This window comes from Odocoileus virginianus, chromosome 17 (genome assembly GCF_023699985.2).
Source record: "Odocoileus virginianus isolate 20LAN1187 ecotype Illinois chromosome 17, Ovbor_1.2, whole genome shotgun sequence".
NCBI classification, from domain to species: Eukaryota; Metazoa; Chordata; class Mammalia; order Artiodactyla; family Cervidae; genus Odocoileus; species Odocoileus virginianus.
The window spans coordinates 53,299,339-53,322,278 of NC_069690.1; the positions used below are offsets into that span (position 1 = coordinate 53,299,339).

A 22,940-nucleotide genomic window follows, 5' to 3' on the forward strand; every position below is an offset into this window, starting at 1 on the left:
GCCCAGACCAAGACGGACTGAGCCAGGCGCCTGCTCATCCATCAGTCAGGATGTGGATGTGTTTACTCAGTCATGTCTGACTCTGTGACTCAGTGGACTGTAGCCCGCCAGGCTCCTCTGTCCATGGGGTTTTCCAGGCAAGAATACTGGAGTGGGCTGCCGTTTCCTTCTCCAGGGGATCTTTCCCAATCAGGGAATGAACCTGGGTCTCTTGCATTGCAGGCAGATTCTTTGCCGTCTGAACCCTCGGGGAAGCTCAATGTCAGGGTCACTCTCAACTCCTGGGGCACCAAAAGTTGGCAAAGGGACCCCTTTCTCTTGGGTTGGTTCATTGATTGTCAATTTATTTTACCAATACCGTTCGTACTTGGAGTGGGGTGTGTGTGTGTGTGGGGGGGGGGTGCTTCGTGGAACTCAATCTAGACCTGACGGCTTCCTCGCTTTCTCTACCTCGGGTCGGGGCGGAGGGGCGGGGAGCCCGGGCCTACCGCCTGTGAGGTCCGGCCCCTCCCGCCGTCTGCTCTGCCCTTCCACCTTGCTCCCCGCGCCTACCGCCCAGCTGCGGACCGCAGGCCCCTCCTACGCCGCTGGCCGGGCCCGGCTCCTGACCCCATTTTAACTTCAGCCCCGGCGTGGGGCGGGGCGGGGTGGGTGCCACCGCTCAAGACCGAGGGCTTCACGCAGGCCGACGAGCAGGTCCGACCTGGCGCCCGCGAGCCGGCGTGGTCCCGGAGAGGCCCGGGGAGAACGAGGTGAGGAGCGGAAGGGGGCGGTGGGGGCAAGTGTCGCGGGCGTCCTACGCCGTCCCACGTCTGGAACCTCTGAGCTGGCGCGGCCAGCTGGCGAGGGCAGCGTCGTCGAGGCTCCGGCAGGGGGCGCTCGTGAGCGGCCCGGCCCGGCCCCGCCGCCCGAGGCCCCGCCCCGCCGCCCGAGGCCCCGCCCCGCCGCCCGAGGCCCCGCCCCGCCGCCCGAGGCCCCGCCCCTCCCTAGCGCTAGGAAATGACCTCAGCGGCGGCGAGGCGCCAGCGGCCCAGCCTGCAGCGCCGCGGACGCTGGGCGCGCGCACGATGTCGGCCGAGCGGCCTCCGGGCACGCGGGCGCGGCGCCGGCGCGGCAGGTGGGTCGCCGGCTCTCTCGCCACCCCTACAGCTCGCGGGACACCGGACGGCGGGCTCCACTGAGCCGCCGGGAAGGGCGTTCCGGATTTAGGAAAGCTGCCCAGGTCTGGAGACCCTTAAGATCCGCTCCTTTGGCCGGGGGTGGGGGGGGGGGGAGGCGCCGAGTCCGGAGGGGAGACTCCAGCGGGGACCACCTTTGGGGGCCACGTCACCTCTCTCCCCTCCTTAAGAAGAAGGCTCAGAATGGAGCTCAGGACTCTCAGCACTACCCACCTCGTGAGAGGGCAGGACCAGGTTTCTGCCCCTTGGAAGGCCAGTTTAACCAGTCCGTCCCGGGGAGAAACTGGCCGGTACAAGGGGAGTCAAGGCGGCACCCAGCCCTCTGGCCGGCCCCAGCCCGAGGCTGGGCTTTCTGGGCTGAGGATTCTGACATAAGGGAGAGGGATGGGGAGAGGGGCTTGCAACCCTGCTGGGACAGATGCCCACAGCCTGGAGCCCCGGCCCTCTCACTCGCCGGGAGCCGTGGTGGACCGGTAGCTTCTAGGTCGTCTTCTACAGGCGTGGAAAGTGTCTGATATCCACGCATCCACCCCCGCATCTCAGTGCACAAGACCCCACCCCAGCTTTGGTATCCCAAAGGATAACCCTGAGGCAGACTAGAGGGCAGACACATTCACCCTTCATCTCTTTACTCTTGTGTAATCCCAGAGACTATCAGGATTCTTTAACTGAGCAGCAGGTGCCTGGCTGGTGCCCAATCTCCACCAGAAGCCAAGCTTGGTGGGCGCCCAGCCAACATCTGAATGCCATGGACTGCCCAGCCCTATCCAGGGGCCATAGGGCTGGGAGCCCTGCCTCTGAGCTCCACACCTAAGACCTCTCCATTCGCCTCTCCCCCCACCCAGGTGCTGTCCTTAGTCCCACCCCAGTAAAGAGCTGCTGCGGCTGGATAGTCATGGGGGAGCCGGGTAGAGAGGAGTATAAAATCCAGTGTTTTGATGCAGAGACCCAGCAGCTGCTGAAGACAGCTCTCAAAGGTGAGCACGGGGAGCCCCCTGAGCCTTGCTCCAGAGCACCAGAGAGGGGGACAGGACCAGAGAACTGGGCTGAGCCTGGGAATGCGCCACCCTCTCCCTTCACTTTCTGAGAGGAGTCCGCAACATAATTCTGGAACTGGAAGACATTTAGGCTAGTATTTGGAAGTATGAATCATAGATCATAGTCACCCCTCAGACTGTAAAGTGCTTTTAAAGTACCCAGGAAAGGAGGGTGAGGCACAGAAAAACCAGTTCCTGCCCCTTAAGTCTTTACGCTGGACCTGGTTTCTGCATTGCTGTAGCCCCTCTCTTGAATATGCGGAGCTGCATGACTTGGGACAGAAGATGGAGTGTTCTGCTTGGCAGAAGAGCTCCACTAACTGTCCTGGGCCAAGGCCCTCCCGCAGCACTCAGGACAGAAGTTTGACTCAGCGAACTATTAGCAATGCCCGTAGCATGCCAAGCTAAGCCTGCAGAGAGGCCCTCCCTGGCCCACTTTTGTCAGGGGTTCATGTGTGTGTTGTAAGAACACCTTCTTCCATGAAGTGGTTGTCAGTGTTCCATCTTCAACCTAGTGCCAGGAAAAGACGTGTCCTAAAAAAACTGAGCGCTCTTTGACTCTTTCTCAGTCACATGACCCTGTTTTCTCTGATTGGGCCGCCAGGTGGCTCATGGCCGCAGCTGCTCCTGTGTGATGGTTCCTGTTTTCTATTTTTTTTTTGGCCAAACTGCATGGCTTGCAGGATTAGTTCCCTGACCAGGGATCGAACCAGCGCTCCCTGCAATGGAAGCAGAGTCCTAAACGCTGGACCTCCGGGGAATTCCCTCTTTCAGTTCAGTTCAGTTGCTCAGTCGTGTCCGACTCTTTGCGACCCCATGAACTGCAGCATGCCAGGCCTCCCTATCCATCACCAACTCCCGGAGATTACCCAAACTCATGTCCATCGAGTCGGTGATGGCATCCAGCCGTCTCATCCCCTGTCGTCCCCTTCTCCTCCTGCCCTCAGTCTTTCCCAGCAGTGGAAGTATATAATGGGAGTGCTCCTCAGTGAACACCTCAAATCCTTTAGAAGCAGGTGGAGGCATATATAACTAAGCAGCTCTAGACTCCCCACCTGTCTTTACCCTAGATCCAGGTGCCGTGGACTTGGAGAAAGTGGCCAATGTGATTGTGGACCATTCTCTGCAGGACAGTGTGTTCAGCAAGGAAGCAGGACGCATGTGCTACGCCATCATTCAGGTTGGGTGGGGCTGGTAGAGAAGGGGAGACGCTTTGAGGAAGGTGCTTCTGAAGTGGGCAGAGGCCAGCAGGGCAGAGATGCAAAGGGCTGGCCTCAGAGGCAAGAGAGGAGGACAGCAGGGGCCTCGGCCTGGGAAGCTTGGGCCCCGGGACTGCCCTTCCCTCTCCCTGGCTCACAGGCAGAGAGCAAGCAAGCGGGCCAGAGTGTCTTCCGCCGTGGACTCCTCAACCGGCTGCAGCAGGAGTACCAGACTCGGGAGCAGCTTCGAGCCCGCTCCCTGCAGGGCTGGGTCTGCTACGTCACCTTTATCTGCAACATCTTTGACTACCTGAGGGTGAGGCCCCGCCAGCCACACCCGGTGCAGCAGAGGCGGCCCACCTGTCTCCTGCGCCACTAAGCCAGTGCTCTGGCCCCTGCTGTCCCCTTGCAGGTGAACAACATGCCCATGATGGCCCTGGTGAACCCCGTATACGACTGCCTCTTCCGGCTGGCCCAGCCCGACAGCCTGAGCAAGGAGGAGGAGGTGAGTGGCCCTGCTACTAAAGACTGCGGAGGTGGGCTCAATTCGGAGTGCCTGCCCCTGTCCATGGAGACTCACTTGTGGGGCAGGAACCTGGTGGGGGTGTTCACGGCCTGTCGGGGTTACAGGACAGACTGCTAGGTCTGGGGTTATCTGGAGTGCAGCGCAGCTAGGACCTCCTGGTTCAGAGGCTGTGTTCCCAGTAGGAAAGCAGCTGTGGATACTGGTGGCCCAGAAACCAACCCGGGGCGGGGGGCAGGGGGAGTGGGCTTGAGAAGCATTTGGGAACAGGGCCTGTGTCCACCCTGGCCCCGGTGAGAGGTCCGAGGCAAGTCTCTGAGCTTGCTCCTCTCATGTGAGGCAGAGACAGTGCCCACCGGGTCATGTGAGGATGAAACAGGGAAACGTGTGCACAGGCCGAGCCCAGAGCCTGGCACAGTGAGCGCTCAGTAAATGGCTGCTGTGTGTGACGGGGGGCCCGTGTCGGGGTCGCCTCCTGCTGCCCCTGCAGGTGGACTGCCTGGTGCTGCAGCTGCATCGGGTCGGGGAGCAGCTGGAGAAGATGAACGGGCAGCGCATGGATGAGCTCTTTGTCCTGATCCGGGATGGCTTCCTGCTCCCAGCTGGCCTCAGCTCCCTGGCCCAGCTGCTGCTGCTGGAGATCATCGAGTTCCGGGCAGCCGGCTGGAAGACCACCCCGGCTGCCCACAAATATTACTACAGCGAGCTCTCTGACTAGGCCTCCAGGCTTCCTCCCCAGGGGTGCCGGCCTTTCTTCTGCCCACCTTCCAACCTGGCAGTGGAGTCTTCACCTCTGCCAAAGACGACTTCCCTTCCAGACTTTCAGGAGCACCCGAGATGTTTCCCACTTAATGCAGTGGTCCTGCCCTGAGCACCTTCCCTCCGATTCCAGGATTGGGGAAGACAGAAGCACACCTGCCCCGCAATCCCACCAGCCTTTCTCTCCCCTCACCTCTGACCTGGGCAACTCCTGACAAGCACTGCCCTGTGGAACCATCGGTGCAATAGCTATCTTGGTGCCTCAGTTTCCCCACCTGTAAAATGGGTGCCCAGAGCCATTGGTGGGGACACTTAGGGATATCAAACGGGACAGGCAGAGTCACACCAGTGACTGCTTTTTATACATTCTGTACAAGGACCACTTTAGAACCAAGCGTATTTCCTCCAGTTGGTTTTAATGAATCGTAATACCATATCATGTGTTACACCAGCTCAGGACGAGAATTTTCTAATAAACTCTTTCTGATACTAAAACTGCTTCTCTTCATATTACCCAAAGGTCCACCCCAAGCTGAAGGAAGAGAAGGCTGGGTGAGCCCTAGGTTTCTTAGGAGGAAATCCAACTTGATATGCCCCCTCTTTCCAAGAAGATGGGACAGGGAGAGCAAGTTCCAGCCCCTAGAGAAATGACTAACAGGCAACGGACGTGCGGCTCCGTGCTTGTCAGGAGGTCCGCCGGCCCTTAACCCACAGGCGTTCTGCAGCGGCGCAGTGGCTCACACTGTTCCGGCAGCAGACCATGCTGCCGTCTTCCCAGACCCCCCGCCCACACTCTACCACCAGCGGTAATGGGCCAGCGCGCGGTTGGCCTCGGCCATCTTGTGCATGTCGTGCTTTCTCTTGATCACAGGGCCCCGGCTGTAGAAGGCCTCCAGCAGCTCCTGAGACAGCTTCTCTGGCATCAGCATCCGCCGGGGCTTCTTCTCCCTACACTCGGCGATCATCCACTTCATGGCCAGGAAGCGGCGACGCCGGTCAGCCAGCGGCACGGGGACCTGGGCAAGGCGGGACAGGGCAAGTCAGTCTGAGAACTTGCTAGGACTGCAGCCTCCTTCCTGCCAGAGCTCTGATAAGTAGCCACACCTCCACTCGGGGTCAGCCCTGGCAAGGCTGCTGAGGAGGAGGGCCTGACTGCTCCTCTCTGAGCTCCTCTCGCCCCTGGCTGACCTCAGTGCAGCAGACACAGGCATTCATCAAACAAACACTTCTTGAGCACTGGCCTCCTTCACCTCTAAAGGGAGTTCAGCCAAGTTGATAAAAGCACCACTGGGAAAAGCCCTGTCAGCTGGCATGATTTAGCCAACACACATCATGAGTGTCTAGAAACAGGTCTCTCGCCAGACCCTAGGGACACAGGCATCAAGAAAGTCTCTACCCTTATGAGGTTTACACTGAAAAAGGAAAGACAAAACAAATATATATATTTTTTAAAAAAGAAAGGAAAGAACAACCACTTATGACAATGAACTGTGATTAAATGCTAGCTTCCCTGGTGGCTCACATGGTAAAGACTCTGCCTGCAATGCAGCAGACCCGAGTTCGATCCCTGGGTCAGGAAGATCTGGAGAAGGAAATGGCAATCCACTCCAATAAGTTTGGCTGGAGAATCCCATGGACAGAAGAGCCTGGCAAGCCCCAGTCCACGGGGTCGCAAAGAGTTGGACATAACTGAGTGACTAATGCTTCACTTCACCTAGTTCAGTTAAACCGTGATGAAGCATCAGTCAAACACTATGTTAGACACTGATGTATAAAGATGAGGTATAAACATAGCTCCTCACCGTCAGAAACTTATAGTTTGGAACACAGAATGCTGGACAGAAGGGGCAATGGCGGAAGTACTGTGAACCTTCGAAAGAGGTCATTTAGATACTTTTTTGGCTCTCTTCCATCTTCTGCCTGTAATCTTTATTCCATGGGACTGAGATGAGAAGACCTTGGCACTCTGCAGTCCCAAGAAAGCTATCAATCTTGGTCCAACTCTAAGTACCCCCAATCTACCCCCACCATTTCACATATGAGCAGCCCTGCTTTCCCACTCTGACCACTCACCTGGTAGAAATGGCCCCCCTTGAGGATGGGTACCAGCCCAATCACAGGCTCACAGTTTTTCAGTGCTTGATGGAAGATGGTGTAAGGGTTGCGTTCGATGGTCGCCTGTTCCTCTGCAGAAGCAGCATGGTACTTCTCAAACTGCTTCCTTTTCACAGCTTCCAGGGTCTGCAAAGGGATACAGTGGAAGAGGATGCCCCAGAGTCCCTAAAGGGTTCACCCAGCTGGGCTAGGACCCTGCCCTTTACTCCCATCATCCTGTTCTTCTATAGCTGCCCAGCTATTCCCTTAGTACTTCTGAAACAAAAACCCTGGACCAGGACAGAAGAATGAGCGAAGATTTGTAATGCGGGGCTGGGGGATGGCAGTGGTTGACTCCTGTAGGACTTCTTAAAGCCTCTACTCCCACACGTAAGTACAGAGAAACTCATTTTAATGACAGGTACAAAATCCATTCTTTTTTATGTTAAGATGAAAGAGCCAAACACAAAACTACGGGGAAAACAAAGATGACAAAGAGGTACTGTTTACCTGTGTCATGAGGGATCTGGCCAGTACTTTGTTTCCTCCTTTCATCATCATGTTGGTGAATTTACTTTAAGAAGAAAAAGCTGTTTAGGTTCCCAAGGCTGTCACAGAATCCTTACTGTATATCCTTCCGCCTTCCCCCGTATAGTCCCACTCTGTGGAACAAAAGTTTGTTTTCTGCTAACCTGATCATTGGGTCTTCAAACACGGAGCTTGTTTTCGTGGCTGGGGCAGCTTTGATAACCTGAGTCTTCCTGAGCTCCCGCTCATACGTCTCCTCCTCAGTCAGCTGGGCCAAGGGCTTGCGGTAATATTCCTTGTCAATCTGAGGATCCTGGTATTCAGGGCCATAGCGGCTCCACCTCACTAGGGTTAGCCTGGCGGCGAGGGGGAGGGGGAGAGAGGAAGTGGAGGGCAAAAGCTGACTCAAGTGAAAAGGCTTGACTTAACAATAGGCATGTATGCCAAACCGCCGCCAAGCGAGCAGCGGGGAGACCGCCAGACAAAGCTGAGCTGCAGTAATTCTGGCTCTTGTCCCAAGAGGTAGGAGGACTTCCCCTAAAGAGGCCAGGAAGGTCTGCTGCTCAAGTGCCAACAGTAAAAACAGGCTTCTGAACGTCAAGATAGACAATTCGCCTATGCACCTCTCCCCCCACCTCCCAGCAAAGGAAACCCCAGTTCTGAGTTCTTTAGAAAGATCACACTTTCAGATCCAAGTGAGAATTTCTCAGGCAGGGAGCAACTACTAAGCTTTCAGATTGACCCAAACTCACGCAGCGATTTAAGGAGGATTGTACTCAGTTACCCCGGCCCCCCAAGGCTCTCTCCAGGTCCCCGCGAGGCTTGCCTGTGGCACCCCTCTTTCCTTCCCAGCAGGTCTCTCCGTGAAGACCCAAGAGGCCTCCCAGCTGCCCGCCACCCTCTCACCCTGGAAGCCGCAGGACAGCCCTCCGCACGCCGAAAGCCAAGCCCCACCACCCTCGCGCAACCTTCACCGTGGGGGCAGCCATCTTGGCTACCAGCAGGACCCCACGGAGACTGCCCTCGGCGTGCCTGAGCGAGTGACTGAAGACAGGGGAAAGGAGCTACGGGGTCCAAGATCTGCGCATCACCCTGTTAATCTGGGTCTAAAGAGTCTCTCACTCCGAGGTCTAAGGCGGATAGTCAAAAAGGAAACGCTCGCCCTCGCATTATCCGTCGCAGCCTGGCAAGATCCTAGGCGGCGGCGCTCTGTCTTCTCAGGTCCCTATGCAGGCCCCGCCCCGGCTCATCTCTCTCAGGTCCTCGCGAGGTTTGAGGCCGCTGGGCCGGCCCGGGCGGCTGCAATATGGCGGAGGCGGAAGGGGAGAGTCTGGAGTCCTGGCTGAGTGAGTATCCGCGGCCGAGTCTGTTCGCGCTCGAGCCGCCCCTCTCCCCAGCCCGCGGTCCCCTCCCCCGACCGTGCGGTGGCGCCGCCCGGCAGCCCGCGCCAAGCCTCGCTCGTGCCGCGAGCGCCCCTGGATCGCGCCCCTTCCTCAGCGGGGCCGCCCGGCCCGTGCTCTCTGAGCCGCGCGCTTCCTCTCGTTCCTGCGCCCTGCGCGGTGAGCTCGGGCCTCGCGGGCTCCGGGAAAGTGACAGCCAAGTGCTTCAGGCTGACATGCATCGGCGCTTTGGGGAAACTGGAGGGGCCGCGCAAGGCCGTGACTCCGGGACCCCTGCGCTCTTCCGACGAAGGGGAAAGCTCCGAACTGGGGCTGAACCTCCGGGAGCGGTGGGTGGTACTGTGCATACCCACATAGCTTCAGAATTTTGACCGTGTATTCCAGAAGTGACTGCTTCGCGCAGGCTGAATGTTTGAAGTGAAAATAATCCAGAGAGAGAGGAAAAAAAAAGTACTTTTCCCTGCAGTAACCGAAGCATGATGAAAGCTCTGTTGCGGGACCCTTCTCCCCACCCCCCGTATGTCTTAACGAGTCATTCGTTGGTAAACTACTCAGCAAAGCTGAGAGACGCAGCCTGATAGTGTAGTTATAGCGGCCTATTGCTATGATTGCTCACTCATATTGCTATTGAGGAAATACAGGATAACCTTAGCAGGTTGCATTTGGCATTTAATACGTTGAGTTTACTAAGTATGGGCTAGAGGAGGCCCCTGGAGGCCTGTTTAAGTGAAGACAAATTGCGCAGGGTGATAAGAAGGCTGGAGCCTAGACGCTGCCTTGTGTATTGTCAGTTATTTACTAGAGCCTGCCGCCTCTTGAGGGGTGATGCCCGCTTCCTCCAACTGCCTGACTCCCCTTCATAAGCAACCCTGTTCAGGTGGTTGAACGTAGGTTACATTTGCAAGGTCTGCAGTTGCAGGCAAGTCACAAAGCCTTCTGTGTATATGGAACTGTTCTCCCAGGAGCTCAGAGTGCTCCAGAGATGTTCATTTATCAAGAATCCTAGCAAAGTAGGTACTGGTGTCACAGTGTCACAAAAGAGGACACCTTGGCTCTAATCAGTTCACTTGCCCAGAGCCACCCAGTTCAGTTCAGTCGCTCAGTCGTGTCCGACTTTTTGCGACCCCATGAATCGCAGCACGCCAGGCCTCCCTGTCCATCACCAACTCCCGGAGTTCACTCCAACTCATGCCCATCGAGTCAGTGATGCCATCCAACCATCTCATCCTCTGTCGTCCTCTTCTCCTGCCCCCAATCCCTCCCAGCATCGTCCTCTTCTCCTGCCCCCAATCCCTCCCAGCATCAGGGTCTTTTCCAATGAGTCAACTCTTTGCATGAGGTGGCCAAAGTATTGCCACCCAACTGTATGTAAATACTCTGGAATTGGTTCCATTTACAGATGTTAATGGGGACTTCAGAGAAATTTAAATGACCTCAGCTGAGTCTGATAGGCTAGGTTTAGAGTTTAGACCTGTTTTTGAGGGAGAGTGGAGATGGTGATGGGGGAGAGGGAGGGTATCTGTAGAGACTAGAGCTGAGACTGGCCTTTGACCCTTTCCTGTTACATAGAGTGACATTTTGGACAGGTCTCAGGTCTCCCCCCCAGCCCAATTCTGCTCCCAGAAGAACCCTTCTGCTTACTCAGGTCATTGCACTGCTGCTCCCCTCTGCCTCTCTGTGACTTCCTGGTATTCTTCCTTGCTTCGGTCAGCTGGATGTTCTTGTCCCACCAACACACATTGCTCTCCTTTCCTGAAAGCCCTGTTCCCCTGTGCTCCTTTACATGCTTTGAAACCCATCCCGGCATCTCCTTCCCCATAAACCATCTCTTGATGACTTCAGCCTTCTCTAACGTCCTGTCATTACTGCAGTTAATCAGTGCTTAGTGAATACCTACTGTGTGAGGTGTTAATGAAAACTAAGTTCAAAGGCTTTGCCTTTAGTTTGATGATAGTGGTGCTGGAGTGGATAAAGCATTTTTAAGTAAAAAAGCAGGAACCATAAATGCTAAAATACAGACAGTTTATTTTGGGAAATTGGGGATAAGTGAAATGGGAGATGGTTCTCCCAATGGGGAGATGGCACTCGAGCTGGGCCTTAAAGAATGGGAAAATAGGCTAAGAAAACAGCAGACAGTGGTGTGGAGGGAGCAGACTGTGTTTGGGGCATGCAGTAACAGACGTTTGACTCAAGCAGGGCGTTCCTGTAGGAACATGGAAGAGAGATAGGAAGAGCCAAACTCTGGACCGGCTCCAATTCCACTCCAAGAAGTCTGTGTCTCCAGTTAAGAGATTCCCATTCATACTGTACCTGTTAAGTCAGTGTTCTGGGAAGGTTCCTATAGGTGTTTTACATAGGATGGATTGGAGCAGAAGTTCTGGAAGCAAGTGAGAAATCAGGAGGTCAGGGCAGGAGTAAAAAAAACAGTTTTAAAAAGACACTGGGGTTTCCCAGGTGGCTCAGTGGTAAAAAAATATGCCTACCAATGCAGGAGAGGCAAGAGACTCAGGTTTGATCCCTGGGTCAGTAAGATCTCTTGGAGTAGAAGGTGGCAACCAATTCCAGTATTCTTGCCTGGAAAATTCCACGGACAAAGAAGCCTGGTGGGCTACAGTCCATGGGGTTGCAAAGAGTCGGACGCAACTGAGCACAGCACACAAAAAGACATTGAGGTGAATTCCCTGGCAGGTCAGTGGTTAGAACTCCACGCTTTCACTGTCGAGGGCCGGGGCTCAATCCTGGTAGAGGAGCTAAGACCCTACTAGCCTCGAGGGGGAAAAAAATAGTAAAGACATGGAGAAGGAAGAGATTAGGACTGACTAATGAAATTGGATGAGGAGAGGGAAGACGGAGCCTTCAGACCTGGGTGCCTGGGGTTGGGGGCAGAAGGAGCCTTGAAATGGTAGCACCATTTATAGAAATAGGGAAGTCAGGGAGGAGAAATGATGAGTGTTTTTAGACTTGTTTCTGCACCAAGTGAGCACTTATAATTACACCCTGTCTTGTTTTGCTCTGGTTGTTTCTCATGCGTCGCACCAGAAGAGCGTAACCTCCTCAAGGGTAGGATCCGAGTCTTGTACTTTTCCTGTGGTTCCTCCAGGGCCTGACTTGCTGTCTACTTAGTTTTCTGTGGCTGTTTAACAAAAGACTTGGTGGTTGACTAAGTCTCCCTTTATTCAAGACCTTCGCACTAAAGTTTGACGCTTGACTTCTCCTCCATCCTTGTCCTTGCTACGTGGAACTTGTCACTGGACTGTTTGACCTGTGTTGGGGCGGGGTGGCCAATGCTGTTCCCCTCCCTCCTGGACCAGAGGTCCCACGACAGTCATGGCTAGTGATAGAATTGAGTTGAAAATGAGAGCAGGATGTATAGAGGCAGAGACACAGACTAGCATAAGGCTTTCAACAGAGACCCCAGAATAGAAGCCTGGAGTCCCGAGGGGCGGTTCTGGAAGGCAGGATCTGCAGGGGAGGTTCTGGCGTCACCTCCACTGCAGGTGAAGGAGATTGTTGAGTAGGTGGTGGGTGTGTGCATCTGCCTGGAGGCAGTGGGCAGACGGAGTGCCTGAGTCACCCCAAGTTATCTCCAGAGGTTCTTGCAGTTCCTGTGGGTGACTGAGTTCTGCTGTCTCAGCTGGCTGGAGGTGGGGGGGTGGAATACTCAGAAGTGGGGCGAACCGTGGCTGAAACCAGGGCTTTGTGTTCATGTGTAGGCCAAGAGCTCCCTGCAGGTTTTCGGTGGGAGCCTCTTGGGGGACAGGAAGTGGGGTTCTCGAGATGTCGAACGAAAGTGAGAAGTAGGTGGGAGTGTTCCTGGAAGCAGAAATGGAGTCGTGGCAGCCGAGGGCAGGACACATTTTTGGTGAACGCCCATGGCTTTGTGTCTGTGTGTGGGGAGGGGAGGGGCTGTGCATGTTGTCCCCTGCGTCTGTGACATGCTTTTCCAGTGGCAAACAGTGGAAGGCGTGTGACTGCTCCCAGAATGATTGTAGTGACAGGGGCAGGTATGGCTCCTCAGACCATCTTTCTTTTGTATCCTACACCCTCTTAATGTCATATGGGAACTCCAAGCATCTCAGGTGCTAGGGATTAGTAACAAAGCCTGGAGAAGGCAGCGGCTCCCCACTCTAGTACTCTCGCCTGGAAAGTCCCATGGACGGGGGAGCCTGGTGGGCTGCCATCTATGGGGTCGCACAGTCGGATATGACTGCAGCGACTTAGCAGCAGCAGCAGTAACAAAGCCACCCTGACACCTGAGAAAATTTCAGGCACCCGGTCGGGGACACTCAGGGCTTCTCTGGAGGGTGACAGCTGGTAGGTCCCTGTGGCAACAAATAGCCCCTCTTGATAGAATTTATCTCCCTTCCCTCCAAGCATGACATTTTCAAGGGCCTGCTAATTCTCTTTTCAAGACTTAGGACTGACATCTCTCTTTTCCTCCAAATATGATCCTAAACCACCAGAATTTTCTGGCCTCCAGAGTAGGAACGCTGCCTTGCACACACAGCGCTGGGCGCTGCGGGTCTTCCCTATGCCACTGGGTGGCGTCTGCTGCCTCGTGACGCCTGGGTGGGGATGGGGCTGGCTCGGAGTCCCTGTTAGGATTTGAGTGTGGAGCTAGTGATTTTTAACATTAGGAAAAGGGAAGTGAAGAAACACAGTCACGAGCAATCAGAATTCAGGAACGTCTAACATCACCCCTTTTGGGAAGGGTTTTTTCAAGGCTCTCACTCTGCTTTTGGCCCTGGCGGAAATCTGCTGGAGGAGCCTGGACTTTAAAAAGGATACACGCCTTCAGTCTTCCGTTCGTCTTCTGAACCTGAAGCCCTAAATTTAGCAAACAGCTTGAGAGTGCTTTCTGGAAGAGGCCGACTCCAAGATCTGAATCAGAGATGGGAACGCATTTAACCACCCTCAGCTGGGGCCGTCCTCTCTAAGCACAGAATCTGGGCATGACTGAGAAGAGAGGACACACACCACGTGTTAGGAGACTTGGCATTCACCTCCTGGAGTTTAAACCCTGGGTGACCCTTCAGTGCTTGTCTTTGTCCTTGTTTGTGGAAGACCATTTAAACTCAGAGATGCTGATTGCTCAGGCTTCGATTCTGTTTCTGTGACCCCAGGGACGGACAGCACAATCTGTGCTTAGAGGGCTCAGTAAACGTCATTAACTTGCCTTAAAACGAGAGGCTTCAGATTTGTTTTCTCTTTCGTTTGTAACTTTCAGAATACTGGACAGAAAGCGATATTTGTAGGGAATTCTGTAGTAGTCCAGGGGTTAAGACTCTGCTCTATCACTGCTTGGGGCCCAGGTTCAATCCCTGGTCAGGAAACTAAGATCCTAGAAGCCATGTGGCACTACCAGAAAAAAATTTTTTTCAAGTATTTGTGTTTGACTTGTTGTCTGACTAAACTATTGAGTCTGCTCTATTAGAGAAGAAATTTCTTCACATCAGTGCCTTAAAACTGTGAGGAAAACCTTCCACGGTGTCCTCCTTGCTCTTTGTAACAGTCGTCATCTTCGTTCTCTCCCCAGATAAAGCCACCAATCCTTCTAACCGCCAGGAGGACTGGGAATACATAATTGGCTTTTGTGATCAGATCAACAAGGAGCTTGAAGGGTGAGTCTCGGAACTGTTAGGGGGCAGGTGAGAGACGGTTGATTGGTAAAGTGAAAAATTGGCAAAGGAGGGCTGGCCAGGTGGGCAGGGGTCAACGTCCTCAAGGTGTGGTTTTGCTCGTCTTCAGGCCGCAGATCGCTGTCCGACTGCTGGCCCATAAGATCCAGTCTCCGCAGGAATGGGAGGCGGTCCAGGCCCTGACGGTAGGTTTTTCGTGCTGGTGATGGATCTTCCCGAGTCCGCTGGGATCTCTGAGGGGGTCAGGGCTCACGCCCTCAGCCAGCTGAGCGTCCTGGATACAAACTAGACTTACCTGGACCTTGCACAGTCAGTTGTTCCACAGACGTGTGTGCCCCTGTGCCAGGCCCAAGCATCACGGATGGCTGAGTGCGAGCACAAGGTGTGATGGGAGAAGCGGAGAGGCCAAGGCAGAGTGGTAGGGCCGGGGCCCGGGCTGGGGCTCAGAGGGGCCGACAGAGCTGTCCTGCCAGGTGAGAGCTGGCCAGGTGTAATTCGTCCCGCAGCTAAAAATGATGCGGGTCGCTAGTGAAGGCATCAGCCCAGTGGGCAGATCTTAGCGTTTATTCAGACTCAGAGGATTCAGATCGCGGAGCCGAGTGCGGTGCTGGGACGCCTCCAGGCTCTCCCCTAAACCAGGATGCCCGGGTTCTCTCCTGACTTCCTTCAGCTCCTGGAAGGGCGGGAGCGGGGATGTTGTGGAAAGGCACTTAGCCTACCGCATGCCTGTGCCGTGTCCTCCATAGAGCGAAGTCTTAACTAAACCTGGTTCTCCAGCGGGGGCAGGTCTGTCACACAGGGCAGTGTCTGGAGACACTGTTGTTTGTCACAGGTCAGGGGGTGCTACTGGCATCTATGTGGGTGGAGGCCGGGGCTCCTGAGCACTTTCTAGTGCCCAGGACAGGCTCCCAGAACAGGTGACTGGCCCAGAACATCCATAGTAGTGCAGTTGAATATCCCAGATTTATAAAGATTTAAGCCGGGGCAGAGGGCAGCACTTGGGTGTTTCACTCCTTGGCATAAACTCAGGCACCAGGCGCCATAGCAGCGCCTGAGAACTTGAGGCCCCAGAAGGAAGATAGATGGGGCTGCGGGCGGGAAAATAGCATGTCTGTCTAAGATGAAGAAAACAGAATTGAAACATCTCTCCGGCCTGCCCAACATGTTGCTCAGCTTGTGGAAAGAGCCCTGGACCCTGAATAAGAGGAATGTGTGGTCTCTGCCTCCCATCTCCTCACCTCTGAAGCCCAAGGGCAGGATCTGCAGGCAGGCCTGCTCCAGGGCTGACCGTCTGACTGTCTTGTTAACTGGGCTTCAGCATTTTTTACTTTAGTTTCTGCTGAGCGTCCCTGGAGGGGTTTGCACCTTGAGGAACTCTTCTGTGAGTAATCCCACTGCCCTGATGTCCCCCAGGGCCGCCTCTTCTGGTTAGGTCCTTCCTTGGGCAAGGATTTATGCAGCGCCGCCAGCATGTGAGGTCTGGTCGAGCGCCAGGTCCTGGCCTGAGCGCCGGCCTCTGTGCCCCAGGTGCTGGAAGCCTGCATGAAGAACTGCGGCAGGAGGCTCCATAACGAAGTGGGCAAGTTCCGGTTTCTGAATGAGTTGATCAAAGTCGTCTCTCCGAAGGTCAGTCGGTGGCAGTTTCGTTTCTCAGAACTTCTGTGTTCCTCCCCGCTCCCACCTTACTGGCTTTCACCATGCGAACCAGCGTCTCCCCAGGTCCGGGGTTCCCTGGGTCCTGTACTCAGAGGACGCCGTGCTGAGGATAGACGTGCACACAGGGACGTCTGCGGACCTCCCGGCCTCAGTGAACCCGCTGACGGGCTCCCGTGACAGCAGTCACTGTTCCTCACCTGTCACGTGGCCGCCACGGTCACGCACTAGTGTCGCTTCAGCTCTGGGCACCTGCTTGGGCAGACGGGACACTTCTTCACCGCGAAGGCATTCTCGTTCACTCCTTCGAGAGAAAGTGCAGTTATGTGTCTGGCTTATTCTGTGTGAACACGGTGACAAGCTCACGGCCCCCTGCCTGACCGGAGGCTGTGCCCCCTGGATGCCGCTCCCCTCCCCCGGCGGCGCTGTCTCACACCTGCAGCTCACACCTGGGGATTGTAGCCAATTAGTGACCATTTCACTGCTGTGAACACAGCCTTCCCTCTGTCTCTGCCTCCAGGCTACACGCACTCAGTTTTCCCATTTCCTTTGCTCCTTAGTACCTGGGGGACAGGGTGTCTGAGAAAGTGAAGACCAAGGTTATTGAGCTGCTTTATAGCTGGACGTTGGCCCTGCCGGAAGAATCAAAGATCAAGGATGCCTACCACATGTTGAAGAGACAGGGTACGCGGCTGTCTGCCCAAGCAGGGGGCACTGGGCTGGGCTTTGAGGGGCTGAGGCGCGTGCGGCCTGCAGGCCTGGCCCCGGGGGCGCCCCTTGCTGTGTGGGAACGGGCACCAGGGCGGCCCAGCCTGTGCGACCTCTGCTCCGTCCCCTTTCAGGCATCGTGCATTCCGACCCGCTGATCTCTGTGGACAGGACGCTGATCCCGTCTCCACCGCCTCGTCCCAAAAACCCCGTTTTTGATGACGAGGAGAAATCCAAGGTAAAGTCCTTGATGGGGTGTGGGCTCGCTCAGTGCCAGGGTGCCCCGGTGGGGTGCTGCCTTCCCTCCACCTCTGAGGCCCTCCTCTTCCAGCTTTTAGCCAAGCTGTTGAAAAGCAAAAACCCAGACGACCTGCAGGAGGCCAACAAGCTCATCAAGTCCATGGTGAAGGAGGTGGGTGGGCCCTGAGCCCTGGGGAGGAGGAGCCCGTGGCCCCAGAGCAGCGGTCCCTTCCCCTGTCTCCAGGGCTCCCCCACATGTGGGAGCAGGGGGTGGATAGGAGAGAGGAATGGGAGTCATGGGGTCAGGCTTGGGGTCAGGCGGGCTGCTGCTTTGAAAGAAGAGCTGTAGGTTAGGTCTGAGGCCAGTAGTCCCAAGAATCACGTTTTGAAAGGAGCTTCTGTGGGGCGGGACTTGGCCCGCATGTTCCCTGGGCAGGTGTTCACCCTCCCTGGCGGAGTCTGGGGGCGGGCAGTGGGCTGAGTCCACAGCTCTCGCTCCCTGGTCCTCTCTGGCGCAGGATGAGGCGCGGGTGCAGAAGGTGACCGAGCGTCTGCACACCTTAGAGGAGGTGGATACCAGCGTGAAGCTGCTTGGTGAGATGCTGCGTCACTACAGCAGAGAAGGCTCTGCGGAGGCAGACAAGGAGCTCATGAAGGTAGGCCCCAGGAGAGGGCATCCCTGCCCCGAGACGGTGCTACACCCCAGCGACCCTCCTCCACCAGCAGCCAGGCCGAGAGGGGTGCCGCCCCCATTTTCATGTGAGCCGTGGCTGACTCGCTCCATGCACCCTCCGTCTGCGTGACTCTGCAGACCTGCCTCGGGGCACGCCCCTGCTGTCCACCTCGCCTTCTGCCTGGGGACGCTTGGGCAGAGAAAGGCCCACCCTGGTTCCCCAGTGCACTCCTCCGTCCTCAGTCACATGAGACTCTGAATTCTGAGGCATGTGCCGGCCAGGGAGGCGGGAAGGGACCTGCTGTCCTGGTCCTGCCAGAAGGGACCTGCCTGAGCAGGTGTCTTGTGATGCAGAGTGGCCGAGGCTGGCGGCAGGAAGTATGTGTGCAGAGTCTGACTCTGCCAGGAGCTGACCATGATACTAGGGGAGCTGGGACACTGGTATGGACGGTGGGTTGGGTGATCTCCTGGCAGCTCGAGTTTTCCCAGCTGGGTCTCTATTAGGAGCTGTTTGATCGGTGTGAGAACAAGAGGCGGACGTTATTCAAACTCGCCAGCGAGACAGAGGACAATGACAATAGTTTAGGTGAGTGGAACGGGAAGGATAGTTGAGGGGGTGACCCGGGGATTTGGATGGTGTGTGGTGGGGGCATCGTCATGCCGTGAGTGACAGGTTTCTCTCCGGTACTAGGGGACATTTTACAGGCCAGTGACAACCTCTCCCGGGTCATCAACTCTTATAAGACAGTCGTTGAAGGGCAGGTTGTCAATGGTGAGGTGGTGACCTCAGCCATTCCTGACTCGGAAGGTAAAGTGTTCTGGTTCCCTGCTCCCTCCAGAGCAGCCCGGGTCCCCACTGCCAGGCCCCAGTGCAGAGTGACCCCGTGTTAGCTCAAAGGCCTGAGGGGACTCCAAGCCCCTCCCAGGAGGTCACACAGGGTGTCCCCACCCGCCGCCTCCACCAGCTCTTCACCGCTCCCCGGACAGGTGTTCTGGGAGGCGGCCAGAGGCTGTGCTCAGGGTCCCTCCTCCCCTGCGCAGCCTGGGAGGGGCCCCCAGTGATTCCTGTCCCCTTCCGTCATCCATCCAGGAAACGGCCGCTCCAGCCATCAAGGCACTCTCATTGACCTTGCTGAGGTGGATGCACCAAGCAGCCCACCCCCAGCGCTGGCCCCCGCCCCCTCCAGCTCGAGCATCCCTGTCCTCCCTCCGCCCCCCCAGGCCTCGGGCCCTGGGCGCAGCCACTCGGCTGGCCAGCCCGAGGCGCCCTCAGGGCCCAGCAGCACGAGCAACGCCCTCAGCCTGCTGGACGAGGAGCTACTCTGCTTGGGTGCGTCCTAGGGGGGCTGCCCTGGGCGGGGAGGCCTGAGGGAACCCTGGGTGCTGAGCGAGGGTGGGAAGGAGGGCCCAGGGCAGTGTCCTCGGGTGGACATCGTGTCTGGCTGTGCTTTCCCCTTTCCCGGGAGGCACCCCCGCAGCATAAAGACGGAAGAGGGCCCGTTCCCCTCTGGAAGCTATGGGGGACACCCCTTCACCCTCGGACAGCCTGGTGGTCACGTGACCCTCCCTCAGGTGAGGCGGGGCTGGGGCCGCCCTAGCGCAGAGCCTCTTCCACCACAGCCGTCTCCTCTGTCCTCAGGCCTCGCCGACCCGGTGCCCAGCGCTCCTCCCGCCGAGGCAGCTGGGAACAGCCAGTGGCCCCTGCTCCAGGTAGGGGCGGGCGCTGTGTCTGCCCCCCTTGCCAGCCTTGTCCTGGCCCCGGGCACCCTCCCGCACACAGCGCTTCACACGCCTTGTCCATTGGACGGCTGTTGGTGCAGAGGGCTCAGCCCAGCCTCCGGGAACAGCGTGGGGGGCAGGCAGGGTGGAGAGCCTGGAGCCTCCGCCGCCTGCAGGGCCACCTCACTCCCGCTCTCATTCCCCAGAGCGAGCAGTCGGACCTGGACTTCTTCAGCTCCAAGCCCGGGCCGGGAGCCTGCAGCCCTGCAGATGGGCCTCTCCTGCAGCCCTCGGGGGCCCCCGCAGGCAGGCCCCAGGCCCCAGTGGTCCCGGCTGGAGTTCCTGCCCACGGAGCCGGCCCCTTCTTGTTCTCCACCGGCCTGGCCCCAGCTCCGGCCCCAAAGGCTAAGCCCATCACCCCCGGGTACCACGGTTCTGCTTTGGGCAATAGTACCCTGCACCAGCTGGATGTCCTCGACCAGCTTCTACAAGAGGCCAAAGTGTAATGAGCGGGAGCGGGGTGCTGGGGAGGCAGCCCCAGGGGGTCGCGGGAGTTCCCTCTCAGTCTGGTGGGTCGGCTGGAATCTGGAAGCCGGGATGGGGGGGGAGAGCTGGCTCTAGTCTGGGGGCCTCCGTGCAGGGTGGTCAGCGGCTTTGCCTGGCCTTCGACACGCCTTGTCCTCCTTCCTGCCGCCCAGGACGTCAGGCCTGGTGAAACCCGCCGCCTCCAGCTTCTTCCCAGGCGCTGCCGCCCCTCCTCTGCTCCCCACCGGCACCTCCGCTCGGCCTCTCCTCCCCCTCTCCACGGGGCCCGGCAGCCCTCTCTTCCAGGCCCAGGGCAGCCCTGTGAAGGGGCCCGAGCTCTCCCTGGCCAGTGTCCACGTGCCCCTGGAGTCTATCAAACCGAGTAGGTGTTGGAGGCTCGGGGTGAGGGGCAGAGGTCCCAGCCTGCAGAGCTCTGGGCCGCATGCAAGGGGTGGGTGGGTCCAGGCTCTTCTTGCCAGGGTCCCTTAGAGCCACATGCAGCCCACCCTACGTTGTCACCCAAGTCTGTGCTTGTCCCCGCTGTGCACTCAGGAGGTTCTTCCCAGGCTCCGCCCGGAGCTTCCTGGTCCCGGGGTTGCCGTGCCCTCCCCTCGGCTGCGGTGCTTTGTCTCAGGCCCACCTCTCTCCATGCCCTCACCTGCCCCGTTCTCACACACAGGCAGTGCCCTTCCTGTGACGGCCTATGATAAAAACGGCTTCCGCATCCTCTTCCATTTTGCCAAGGAGTGCCCTCCAGGACGGCCCGATGTGCTGGTGGTGGTGGTGTCCATGCTGAACACAGCTCCCTTGCCCATCAAGAGCATCGTGCTGCAGGCCGCAGTGCCCAAGGTATCCCCGCCCCCTGGGGCTTCTTCCTGCACCCACGTGCCACACCCCGTTCCACCTCAAGGGCACCTGCCATCTCTTCAAAGGAGCCTGTCTCTCTCTCTAGTCAATGAAAGTGAAGTTGCAGCCACCCTCTGGGACAGAACTCTCTCCTTTCAGCCCCATCCAGCCACCTGCAGCCATCACACAGGTCATGCTGCTGGCCAACCCGCTGAAGGTGAGCTGGAGCTGGGGACCCCAGCGGGAAGCCCTGGCTGCCCCAGCTTAGACCTCCGCGTCCACCGCCTCCCAGCCTGGAGTGTTACTGCTTCTCCCATGTCCCTTTTCCACCCTGGCCCAATGACCAAGTGAGGATGGGGTGGTAGGAGCAGGGCGTGTCCCCTGCCATGAAAGCATGATACCCTGAGGGTATCAGAAGGGGTGTCTTGACACGCGGCCCCTCTGCTGCAGGAGAAGGCGAGGCTTCGGTACAGGCTGACCTTTGCCTTGGGGGAGCAGCTGAGCACCGAGGTGGGTGAGGTGGACCAGTTCCCCCCTGTGGAGCAGTGGGGGAACCTATGACCCCAGAGGACACGTGTTGGCTGCACTTTGGAGCCCAGGCAGGCTGCCCCAATACGGGAGGCTCTCCAGGCCTGGTCCTCCTTCACATCCTAACCGCTGTGCTTGAGAGCTTTGATGTGGAACAGGGGCCCTGGCCGCTGCTGCTGGGAGCCGAGCCGCTGCTGTGATCTCTCTTCCTTCAGCCCCTAAGAGGACCTGTTTTTATCTACCTGTGTGACTTGAAGTGGCCACGTGCATCAGGAGCGGGGAGTGGCCCCAGGTGCTGCGCCGCCCCCTGGGGACATGGCCCCAGGGCTGGAGTGGGTTTTCCCCTTGCGCTGGCATCCTCTGATGCAGAGACTCAGGACCCTCCAGGACCACATCCTCACATCCCCAGTTTTCAGCCCCACTGCTACCCAGGCTTCCCCTCGGCATGCTCCAGGGAGGAGGGCACAGCCTAGGCTCCCCACTGGCCCTGGGCCCAGAGCAGGGCGCTGGCGTGCTGCCGGACCGCCACCCTTGCCCTCTGTAGGCAGCGTGAGCCTGGAACGGCTGGCCTCCAGGGAGCTGTGCTGGGCCCTGGCGGCGGCAGGCTGTGTCCTATGGACATCACAGTAAGATAAGGGCCTCAAGCTGCTAGAAGTAGAACTTGGCCTTGTGGCAGCCTGAACCACAACTAGGGAAGGAAACGGAAGCGAGCAGTGCTGCGCCTTCTCCGGAAGCAGGTGCCCAGCACTTTCTGGGAAAGGGTGCCTCCTGCCGCGGGAACAGGCCATCTCACTCACTCACTACCTCTCGCTCAGCGTTGGAACAAACCGCTGTGCTGCCCTTCACGCCTCTGAAGGGGAAGACAGCACCCTGTGTCCTGCTTTGGCCCCCCTCCTCCCACCAGATGGCCTGCGGGGTGGCTCGCGGTTGGGAACAGGAGGCCTCAGGATCAGGCGCGTTGCACTAAACTTACGTCCTTACCTGCTGCCCAGAGACCCCGAGTGTCCCCAGCTGCTGAGGGGCACTGTCGGCGACATGTTGGGTCTGGAGGTGGTGAGATTAGGGGCCTTGCTTGAATCGAGTCACCAGACCCTATTGCTTCAACAGTGCTCCGTCCACTGGCTACAGCTAGGCCTCACGGGGCGACAGGCAGGTGAGACCCCGCCACTGGGGAACGAGCAGGTGGCTCACCCACGCTCAGCTGGATGAGCCAGAGCCAGCTCCAGGGAGAGGCAGCCCTGGAGCAGCCCTCCCTGCTCTCGCCAGGCTTCCTTAATCAAGAGGCCATCACCCCCTCCGCTCCCCTCATCAGCGAGCAGGTTTCACTGCTTCATTAGGACAGACGAAAGTGAATCCATTTCACTCCTTAAGGAGTAAATCCAAGAGCTCTCCAGAGATGGGCTGCTGCAGCCCTGGGAAGCTCTGTGGGACTACTATGCGGAATGTACCTTTACGATAAGCTTTAGACTTAGAGTTATTTATGAGTGTTACTCATTACTATTGAGGTCACTTTGTGACAAAAAACTACTGGATATATCAACTGCTGCCCTTGTTTTGCTGCATGTTAAATAAAACCATTTTTGCCCTATTTGGAATCTTTATAATACAGGTGCCAGTCACCCACTGTGGGGGAAGGTGCCACCTGAGGTTTCTGTTGAAAGATAAGTTCCTAGACTGTTTCCTTTTTTAGA

The 22,940-nt window shown here is 57.3% G+C and overlaps 3 protein-coding genes across 5 annotated transcripts; 2 read left to right on the top strand and 1 right to left on the bottom strand.

Moving 5' to 3' along the window:
* Positions 1-662: 662 nt before the first annotated feature.
* Positions 663-5,191, top strand: MIF4GD (MIF4G domain containing). Of its 3 annotated transcripts, none has more exons than XM_070479979.1 (6): positions 663-752; positions 2,024-2,155; positions 3,286-3,395; positions 3,575-3,730; positions 3,827-3,919; positions 4,428-5,191. In XM_070479979.1, the coding sequence occupies exons 2-6, from the start codon at positions 2,074-2,076 to the stop codon at positions 4,653-4,655; spliced, it is 669 nt and encodes a 222-aa protein (XP_070336080.1). In that variant the 5' UTR covers positions 663-752; positions 2,024-2,073; the 3' UTR covers positions 4,656-5,191. The 3 variants fall into 3 exon arrangements, with proteins under 3 accessions (XP_070336080.1, XP_020741480.1, XP_020741479.1); XM_020885821.2 differs by lacking the exon at positions 663-752 and adding an exon at positions 1,020-1,117; XM_020885820.2 differs by lacking the exon at positions 663-752 and adding an exon at positions 1,124-1,222.
* MRPS7 (mitochondrial ribosomal protein S7) lies at positions 5,096-8,343 on the bottom strand. The gene is made up of 5 exons (XM_020885818.2): positions 8,225-8,343; positions 7,483-7,674; positions 7,301-7,364; positions 6,770-6,937; positions 5,096-5,712 (listed from the first exon to the last, which is right to left on the bottom strand). Exons 1-5 carry the CDS (start codon positions 8,305-8,307, stop codon positions 5,491-5,493), a joined length of 729 nt encoding a protein of 242 aa, XP_020741477.2. The 5' UTR covers positions 8,308-8,343; the 3' UTR covers positions 5,096-5,490.
* On the top strand, positions 8,318-22,837 carry GGA3 (golgi associated, gamma adaptin ear containing, ARF binding protein 3). The gene is given in 19 exon segments (XM_020885816.2): positions 8,318-8,664; positions 14,255-14,339; positions 14,467-14,542; positions 15,771-15,806; positions 15,808-15,865; positions 15,868-15,983; positions 16,571-16,694; positions 16,853-16,956; positions 17,050-17,130; positions 17,477-17,614; positions 18,136-18,217; positions 18,323-18,439; positions 18,722-18,961; positions 19,271-19,341; positions 19,557-19,852; positions 20,049-20,257; positions 20,555-20,724; positions 20,828-20,938; positions 21,172-22,837. Coding segments are annotated over 19 exon segments (2,265 nt in total). The 5' UTR covers positions 8,318-8,624; the 3' UTR covers positions 21,283-22,837.
* The last annotated feature ends 103 nt before the right edge of the window (positions 22,838-22,940 follow it).